The 10302-nt window shown below is 49.6% G+C and overlaps 1 protein-coding gene across 2 annotated transcripts in view; it reads right to left on the reverse strand.

The window, feature by feature from the left end:
- DPYSL3 (dihydropyrimidinase like 3) overlaps positions 1–10302 on the reverse strand; it is a 93980-nt gene that overhangs the window by 56487 nt on the left and 27191 nt on the right. Inside the window, exon 1 of one of the 2 annotated variants that reach the window (XM_019506387.1) lies at positions 3954–4131. The exons of the other annotated variant lie outside the window; for it this stretch is intronic. Coding sequence (XP_019361932.1) covers positions 3954–3992 — 39 coding nt within the window. The 5' untranslated portion in view covers positions 3993–4131. Of the gene's footprint in view, positions 1–3953; positions 4132–10302 lie in introns of those variants that run through there. 2 annotated transcript variants of the gene reach the window in all.

The raw sequence follows: 10302 nt of genomic DNA on the forward strand, positions 1-10302 counted from the left end.
GTCCGAGTACATTTGTTTTACAGGCATGGACTGTGCCCTCAAAAGAGGTGGAGTTGGGTCTGGCCAAAAGGTTTCCTGTAGACAACTCCCTGAATCTTCAGGGACAAACAGGTGCCATCAAGACAGGTCCAACATACCAGACACACTCGTTCTCAACCCCTACCCTCCTTTTCCAGCCTTCATCCTAGCATTTTTTCCTGAAGTAAGGCCAAGGCTTTAAAAATAACTCATTAACTCTTGTGTCTGTAACTTTCTGCTGCAGTCCTGAAGCAAAATACAAGGTATGTCCTTAATACTTCACTGCATGATGCCACACTGGAGAGAAACGGCACCTTTCACAAATGCAAGCCAACTCTAGCCAGGAATAACGCTGACCTTATTTACTAGATGCATGGGCATAACTCAGCACTGCATGGAGGTAGATGTGTGATTTGATCCTTTCCTCTGGTTAAAGGAACAGCCCTAGCTAAAAAGACATCACAGACTTGATGTCTCCCTCACGTAGCAATTCTAATTTTTTCCTTGCCCCTTCACACAACAGTCCAATGGGTTTGATGAATCAGAGTAAGACGGGCAGTGGGTAACTGCATCGGAGCAAACTACACTCAATGGTGTGCAAGAACGCCAAAGCAGTATTCAGCACAGTGCCCGTGGTCGGCATAAAGCTGGCTGGTCACATGGTAGTGGGTTTTCTCCGTGTGTCCACAAACTAAACGACATTAAAAGAAACTAAAAAGCACCCATTTCCCATGGGAGCAATCACTCTATGGTGTTCCACGATTGTGAATGGAAGAAAAGGTGATATTGCATTTGTGAGCATCTCATGGATACTCAGTGTCATGGTTTCCACTCTGAAAACAGCTTGGGACACCAGTCTGGAGGAAAGAAAGCTTCTAGCAGCAAAAGCTTCAGGCAAGGCATGAGGACACGTGGATTCTCTTCACAACTTTACCAAAGAGCTATTGAATGAATCTGAATTAATCGTTTCGCCTGTTTGGACTTCAGTTTCTCTTCCTGCAAAATGTGAAGAATCAGAGAGGCAAGAAGAGTGAAATATTGCAATTATGTATGGAGGAGGTGATCAGGAACGACTCTGCTAATAGAAATTCAGGGACCAATGTGACTTTCTTCTGTGCTGCTAGCCAAAGATGAGAAACAACCTGGTCTACTACCTTGCCATTTACTGTTCTCTGAAATACCCTGACCACCTGTGGTATTATAGGAACAACATCGCTTTCAATCCTAAGGTAACATCCATGCCCCACAGACCTGCCGATCTATCTGGCTGCTCCTTTTCCCTCACATCCTATACAAGTGGTACTCTGGGCTCTTCCAGGCTTAGTTGCTCCTTATGTCCCACCCCACGCAAGCACCAGGGTGAGTATTACACAAGCCATCTATAGTCCTGCCTCTGTTTGGTCCCTCTGGCCCACACGGAATAAATCCTGCACAAACACTGCACTCAGAAACCTGCCCCTCACTCCCTTAGTGTCTCTACTGCATCAGATGCCTTGCCAGACACCAACAGCCCTTGGAAGCAGATTCAGGAGGAAAACCCTGGACCTTGCAAAACACCAGGCTGTCACTAATAATGACAGCGAAGACAAGGAGCAAATTATAATGCAGTTTGTTGTGCAGCACAGGAGAGAAACAATGAGGTTAAGGAGTGGGTTACCCATCTACACAGATTTTACAAGCCAACTCCTTATGCCCACTGCTTGCTTTTAGTTAGAGAAAAGCTGAAGACACTTGAAAGCCTAAGACAACACCAGTGTCTGCACAGTGCCCACGATTCCTAGTGCCCACTAGTCTCAGTGCCTCTCTTAACCACATTCGAATTGTCAAATCTACACGGAGGTACCTCTGAAAGCAGAATGATTCTGGTATTTGTCCTCACAGCCACAATACCAACATGATCCTAGCTGAGACGATGCAAAGGGCTTGGAGGTATACACCAAAGGTGTGATATTGCCCCAAAGTCTAGGCATTGAGTTGTCCTGCCCTGCTGCCCAGCAGTCACCCATAGACACAATAGATTTGGGACGAGAATCCTGGGAAAGAGAAGTAATGTCCATCCAAAAAATAATATACACTGGTGGACTTGTCTCTTCTGGACTGCACCTGCCATCTGCATAAAGAATGACTGATCAGGTCCATTTCTCTCTGGAAACAGGTGGTGTGCAGGATGAAAAGTCCTGACCACAAGTAAGGAAGATGGTTGTGTTCCTTCATTGCCTCCTTTCAGGCTCTTGTAGAAGGAAGAGTTTCCTTCTGCAAGAGCCATTTAACATCCAGGAGTTCCCCCCTGCTCTCGTTGAAGACAAGGCTAGCTTTCTAAAGAGGATAAAAAGAGTCATTAAAAAGCTATAGAAGGGGCAAAAAAAGAGGATTGTTAGGAAGAGAAAGTCAACTATAACTGTAGCATTCACAGCTTCAGTAGCTCGCTGACAGAATTTAATAAATGGAAAAATGTGCTAATGTGAAGGCTCTTAATTAATAAGCAAGATCCCGCTGCCACTGAAGTCAGAAAATTCCTACTGAATTCAGTAGGACCTGGATCAGGCCCAGCATTTGTAAAAGTACTTTAAGATCCTTGTAAAAAACGCCCTAGAGAAGGACAAAGCTTTATTATTTAAAGCACAGACAAATTCCCTTTGTGCCACATTTTATTTTCTTTTATGTTTTTCAGGCAGGATTTTGTTCGTATCTGTATGGAAAAGAAAATGTTTGAGCTTTCAAGTGGAATTTCATCTTATGGCCAAATTGCTCCTAGGAGGAAAGTGAACTTTAAGAGGAAAATAAACAGCAACATGGTGGCTGGCTGTGGAGTGTGGGATCACCTTTGCAGGAAGAACACGTAAGCAGCCTGCTTTTTTCCTGTTATCCAGAAGCAAATGACACCGGGGACAGAGGCTGCAGCCTGAAGAGGATGTGGCGGGGCAGACCAGAACATGAAAACCCTTAGAGAAAGCCTGTCATTATGGAAGTACCGACAGGCCCCCCGTGCAGCTAGGCTGCCTGCATCTTCAAAGAAAACATGTCGGCCAAGGCTCCTTCTCCTCGAGAGGCGGCACGAATGCACTATGTACCAGAGTAGGTGTGGTCACCAGCACTGCTGCACCGAGCGCCAGGCGGGGGGGAAATCGCTGCACCTGATGCAGCAAATAAAGAACAGGAACGGCAAGCGCCAGCAATGAGACCGGCCTCCTCTGAAGTAGCAGCACACAGGAAAATACGCTATTTTGACTGTAAAATGCACTGTTGTGTTGCACTTGTCTGTCTGATACATGCACCCCTTAATTATACCCCTCTTTCAAACAAAAGACGGTAAGAATGAAACACAGCAAGCTTCGGCCCCTTCCCCTCAAGGGTGTTTTAATGAATTGAATCATCTAGATGATTCGGTACCGTTCAGGACCTGGTATTTATACCCCGCTCTGTGCACACGGACACACCGCCACTGTTAGGTCCCACGTCGGCGTCCGCTGGAGCCCTGCTCAGGTTTCATAATAGCATAGAAAAAAAAAAAAAAAAGACGAGGGTGGAAGCTGGTCTCTGCCGGGTTTGTCACTGTCGCCACTCCCTGGAAATGCCTGGACGCCGCCGGCACCTTGGCGAAACCAGGCGGTTGAATGCAGCTGCAAGCCTGCCTCCTTGGAGAGGCTGGGAGCCACCCACCCGCATCAGGACAGCCACGCGCAGCCCCTGAAAGGGCTCAAACCGAGCGGCGTTGGGGACGGCAATCTGGAGGAAGGCCCCGAAAGGGATTTTTCCCTCAGAAAGTCAGGATGCTTGAACCCAAGGCGGGGAGCGCGGCAGCCGCCCGCCCCTCCTTTGTCCGCCTCGCAAAGATGGAGCAGCCCCCGCTCCCCCCACGGCTGGCATGCCATCCCCGCACACAAAGCCCCGGCCCCGACGTGCGCCCGGCCCCGCACGCCCCGCAGGGCGCTCACCGTGATCCGCGGGATGTTCTTCTTCCCCTGGTAGGACATGGCGACCTGCTGCTGCCCCGAGCCGGGCTGGGCTGCGCCCGCACCAGGTGCACCAGACGGGGCGTCCTCCGCCGCCTCCCGCGCCCCCGCCGCGCACAATAGCGGAGCTCCCCGCGCTGCGGTGCCAGCTGCGCCCCGGCGCCGGGAATGGCTGCGCGGCGGCTCCTCCCTCCCGCTCCCTTCTCTCCCTCCTTCCCTCCTCGCCCGCCGGGCTGCCGCCAGAGGGAGCCGCCGCCGCCCCGGCCCGGGGCAGGGTCACGCCGGTCCTTTGTGCGGCACCGGGAGCGCGGCCTCCCCCCGCGCTGTCTGGGGCCAGCGGATCCCACGCCCCTGCTCTTGCCGCAGCCTTTGTTGTGCGCCCCGTTCCTGCCAGCCCTCGCCCGGTTCATCCCCTCCTCCCCGCATCCTCACACCCTCCTGCCGCCTCTCCCCGCCCCTGCCTGCCGCATCTTCCCCAGCCGGCTTCCACGGACACAAAGGTGCCCGGTGCCATTACTGCCCTGCCCCGGATTTGGGTTTTCACTCTCTGCTCTTGAGGCTGGCGGCTTGGCCCTGGGATGTTCGGGACAAGAAAAGGTGGTCTGCGCTGCGTGCGGGGAGGCACAGTGCCATTTCTGGCCTGATAGCGCAGAAATCCGTGCGTGCAGATCTGCAAGCTGATTTCCGGCCTTGGGGAAGGGATGCTTTCCGAGCTTTGTTGTGTCGTGGTTTTTTCCCTCTCTCTCACATGCCCAGAGGCCGCGGGGCTGGGCAGGGGAAATGAATAAAGAGCCTACATGCATATTTTAAGGGGACAGAGATGGTGAACAAACCCCTCTCTTCTTTTTGTGAGTGAGGCCTTGCTCGCAGGAGAATTCCCTTTAAGGCGATGTCAAGCCGGGTGCAGACTGATGCGCAGCTCCCTAGTTTGTCCGATTTAGTCCTAAGCATACACGGAGCCAGGCTTTATGTGCAAACATGCAGGCCACCTAATGCGAGAAGGCAGGTGGCAATGAACTGGCAGTCAGTGGGGCACACAGCGAATTTCCAGCCAAGAACATTACCGAGCAAATCAGCTTTTTTTTTTTTTTTTTTGCAACCGAACAGCGTGGAAATTTCAAGATCAACAAATCTTTCATGATTTAAAAAACACTGTTTCATGGAGCCTTGGTTATTACAAACCTAGTCCTGAGACCATTTCCTCCATGTGTGCCTAGCAGCAATAAGTCACAAGGCTGTACTGCCAACCCTAAACATTCAAAATCATGAGACAAGCCTCCAAAATCTTGAATCAAGAGATTTTATACATGTGGGAATATTTTCATTTACTGTCCCAGTTTTGACTTTAAGGGGCAGTCAAGACATGGATTGCAAATTTTGTTTTTTGTTTTTGAGCAAAATCTGAGTTTTATCATTACCCAGGAGCTGGGGCTTTATGTAACACATCAGCTCCCCAGAGTTGGCAGCACTAACTGATCTACATTTTCTCAGCCGGCTGCAGGATCTTATCTCATGTGGCAGATTTAACTCTCTGCAACTGGAAAAGTATTTGGTCCGTGCTTCTAGCTGCTAGGGTAAACATTGCTACACGGCATCCTGGCTCGTGATCCCAACTCTCACCAGGCCAGAATTTCTCTCTCTTGTGCCAGTCTTGCATTTCCCAGCACAGCTGATTACATGAGAAAGTAGCACCAGGGTGTTTCATCCATTTGTGTTAGCTAAACCTGGGGAATGCCCACTGCAGATCAGATGCTCAGACCTCAGGGAACAGAATATTCAGTGCATAACTGAGCATCACCATCACTCATCTTTTGATTTGTTTTTAAAGCTGGAAACTTGAAACAACCCTAACACAGCTGTGATTGTCCAAAGCGTGTTCTGGGTCTAGGCACGCAAGGATCAGAGTGATGATGTTAGTAACAGGACCCCCTAACTGTGAGGCCTAGCCCATCTATTCAGCCTCCTCTACCATATGTAGACCCTGTCTGGGGGGACAGAGTGGAAAAGAGAGACTTTTAAACAGCAAACAAATTTGTATGCCTTGTGGGCAGCATTATTAACGTATTTCCCTCTTGCTCAAATGTCAGGGACCTACATTTTTGGAGCAGAGAGATCAGCATCTCACCCTGCTGTCACCACAAGCCTTGATGTTTGGCCATCAACTAGGCCAGTAGGAGCCAACCTTTTTTTGGCAGGTGTGCCCCAAATTAGCCCTGAACCCTCTCGGAGTGCTGCTCCTATCAGGAACTCTTTTGTCTGCTCTGCTGCTCTGCTTTCTGCTCTGTGCTCCCTGCCAAATCTGCTTCCTGTCCCACCTGCCACTGCTGTCTCTCCTCTCTCCTATCTGCTGCATGCCATACACGCATGTGGCATACGTGCTACAGGCTGGCCACCCCTGGACAAGCTACGGCTGTCCAACCAAGCAGCTCAGCTGCTGCACGCCACATGGCATGGGTGCTCCCCTTCACAGCCGGTGCTCCCCCGACCTGTGCTGTGCCGCACTGCGCGAGGGTCCTGGGCCTCCCTGGGCTGCCTCCGAAGGCAGGTGCAGGAAGCAGAAGGTGGAGGGAGTGGGAGCGCGGAGACCAGAGACAGCCGCAAGAGAGTGACGGGGAGCGTTGGCTGGACACAGAGCCTGGGAGGCCAGGACTTAACCCCTTGCAGACCACATGTGGCTCACAGGCCTCCAGTTTGGCAGGCTCAAGATCTACCTCAAAGCTTTTAACAACAACAGCAACAACTTATTCTTTTATAGGCCTCTCAGAACTCTGTACTACCCACATCAATTGATCCAAAATCCACAGCAATTGAACAGATGACGAAGTCCAAGATGCATACGCTGCGAAAGGAGCGGGCAAATCAGCATACGTGATCGCTTACAGTTCCGCTGCTGACTTGAACACTTGGGTGAACACCAGGTCCCAGATGTGCTCCTGTGTTCTCGCTGCCAATTCTTGCAGTTTTCAAGCCAAATTTCCTTCTAAAAGCTGCTTCTTCCTTCCCAGTTACTATGTACAATACAAACAATAGGCGCAAACAATACATACAAACAAAAGGCGCAAAGTGCTGTCAAGTGCACAAAGTACACAAAAAGCAAACAAAGGTTTCTTCCTGCCCCCCTTTTTCTCCCAGCTGTAGTCCACTTAGGAGTGGCTTGTAAGATTTAATAAAAATCCAGGGAGACATGTCAGTTTAAGCTGACTCAAAGGAGATTCTCACATAAATCAATATCCATACAGTTTATCGTTTTATATTACAACTCGAAATTCCAATCAGACTTTCACAGAGCTTTGTTACTGCTTTTAGCATGGCACAGTCCAAAGGCCCGATCAAGTCAAACACCCAGGAAAAGGCGGCGGCTGCCCCAAGGGGGGAATAAATGAACCTCACACCCCTAACCCCATTTTATTTATGCTCACAATCCAGTTGCAACACATTCCAGTAAAGGCAGTCATCCAGCTCTACTGCAAGGGCTGACTGGATGCTCCCTTGCGGTCCTTTCTGGCACTGCACTTCTATACTGTCTGGTACAGATGGATATTGAGTAACAGGGAGCTTGAGCAGCCTCAGAGAAAGGCAGTGGCAGGAACAAAATTAGAATTCAGGAGTCTGTTCTGTCAGCTTCTCACGATAACCATCCCCGCCATTTTCTTTTATACCTGGTATCTACTCTTTGTATACAACCACTCCCTCTTCTTTTCCAGCAGTCACACTTCCACTGAGCCCCCCCTGCTCTGCAAGAGAGTGCACAGAGCATCAAGCAGCACTGCCTGCAGGTTGGATCTCTACTGCAAAACCCATGGATGGGGTCACTGAAGGGCCCTGCCGTGGGAAACAGCTGGTACCATTCCCCCATTCCCAGTCCAGAAGACGAGATACACAGAAAGCCCTTGGAGAAGAGATTCTGTGGGGTTACTTGGGGAAGAGGGTTGAGATCTCCGAGCTTTCTTTAATATCTCTCTCTCCCAAAATCCATTGGGAATGCTCACTAAATCTAATTTTAAATAATTTTAAACCTGAAAGCTTGCTAAATTTTTTTCCCCCAACTATTTAAGTTGGTCTAATAAAAGATATCAGATTCATCCAAAGAATCTTGTCTGACACTAACTCTAATGGCAGTAGAGGAGCTGAGGCAGTCCTAAATGATTAGCACCAAGCACCAGCATTGCTCATCACATAAGGCCCGTTTCAGACCTTTCCCCCGCAGCCATTTCAAGCCTGACCTTGAAGAAATGAGAAGGCCGGGCTTTTTGGTTTCAGAACAGAAATGCGTAAGGATCAGGCTGGCTTTCACAACCCCTGTGAAGTACAGGTCACCTCCCAGAGGCAACATATAGGACATGCAGGCCCCAGAACCTTTAAAAATCAGAAGTCCAGAGTGAAGCAAGACCAGGCAGGAATCTGAAATGCAGTCATTCAAGTTGGACACAGGTGACTTCTGCCAGGAGAGAGAGACAGAGAGAGAAAGGAGGAGGAAATCTTGGTACGGGTAGGCTCAAGAGGATGACCCAAGTTTTCCGCAGTGGAGAGACTCTGCATACTTTCTCCTGATGTGAAAATACTCCAGGGCTTTGGTAGTGAAAACAAGGATAAAAAAGATCAGCAGATGCAATGCCTGGAGCAAACTAAACTCTTTCATTGGACCTATTATTTTGAAGGAAGTCTCTTCACAACTGCTGTGAATCCAAGTGGATTAACATAGTCCTCAGGCAAGGAGATTCAAGCATGACTGCCCTCATCATTGCCTCTCCAGTATATGCTGTGTAGTTGTTAAAGCAAGGAGTTATTTGCAGCCTTGTTTGGATAACCAGGAATTCAGGTGGTTTTTGAGACCCTGGGCACATCTACATGAGACACTACATTGCTGCAGCGATGACCTACAACATAGCATCGGCGGGCACTAACCATGACACCGCCAATACTGTGCAGTAGGGTTGGAAACAACCCGTGTACCACTGCGGCTGCATAGTGCCAGTGGGTACTGCACAATCATTTAGTACATACTAACTAAAGCAAATACTTAGCAAGTACTAAATGACTGCGCAATAGCAACTCCATGTAGACATGCCCCCTGACTCACACTTCCAGGAACACTTAGGCTGGATACAGAACTGCAGGCATGTGTGACTTCTGGCACTGCAAACCTCTTTGCCACAAATAGCACAATTTGCACCTTAATCAGTGTGCAGCACTGCTAATTTGCAGCATCAGGGCAAAATTTCTTTCTGGGGTCTCCTGATAGCAAAAAAAAAATAACCTGAAAAAAAGCGGCGCAAACCAGGTCACAGTGGTAGGTGCTGGGACAAATGCAGAGACGGGGGAGCAGGCAGCCCATCTCCATGCACTGTGGAGCCCCTGCACTGAGGCACATAGAGACAGGGGAGCAGCCAGAGCCCAGGGCTGCTTGCTCCCCAGTCTCAAGGCACACTGTGCCCCAGACAGCCAGGAAACAGCTGGCTTGGGTGCAAGGTGCCTCAGTGCCGGGGCTCCACATGCCGCTCCCTGGCTGGTCAGGGCACAGGATGCCTAAGCGCAGAGGATGGCTAGCCCCCTGTGCCCCAGTCAGCACCCGCTGCAGCTCATGGAGCAGTGGGACAATGTGTCCTGCTGCACAACACACAGGCAGGGGCGTGCACTGCGGCACAAAGTAACGGCACAAATTTGGCTGCTGCTGCAAAGGCATGTCCCTGCTTGTGCAGGCCTTAGAGTCTTTGTAGGACAACAGTGAAATGGTGGCAAAGCACCTTTGGTGAATGATTCACAGAACCTAACAGAGGCCCTGGGAGGAATGGACTTCCCGGGAAGTTAGTTAGGCATTTTCAGTTTAAAAGCCGCTCCATAAATCCCACTGTTTCTGAGTAAGGAGAGATTATTTCAGGGACTTCACAGACATTTTTGATTACACCAGAATCTATGGAATCACAAGTTTCTGAGGTTGGTAACATCAGCCCAGTTCCTCCCAAGCTGTTGGCGATTAAAGCCTTTGCTGGTAGCCTGAGCAGAGGAGCTAGGCTTGCAATGTCCGAGATTAGACTCCTTTATCCCTCAGTAGATGTCTACCTTCAAGTCAAGATGGAGCCTGTTCCTCAATGGAGAACAGTTTGGGCGTTTTTTTGTCAGCATTAAATCAGCCATAACATTCACCTTCCTCTGCCAGCCCATCTCTCCCTACCATCCTGTCCCATAATGGACTTGTATCCCATAGTCTGCATTAATTAATATTGAGATCAGTTAGACCAGCAGACATCACATACATAAAATATCAGGGAGGGCTACATGATCATCATTCAACCAAATTTCCGTCACACCAGATCCTACCACCCTGCACTTG

Source organism: Gavialis gangeticus, unplaced genomic scaffold (assembly GCF_001723915.1).
Source record: "Gavialis gangeticus isolate Ggan-Ray unplaced genomic scaffold, GavGan_comp1, whole genome shotgun sequence".
Lineage (NCBI taxonomy): Eukaryota > Metazoa > Chordata > Crocodylia > Gavialidae > Gavialis > Gavialis gangeticus.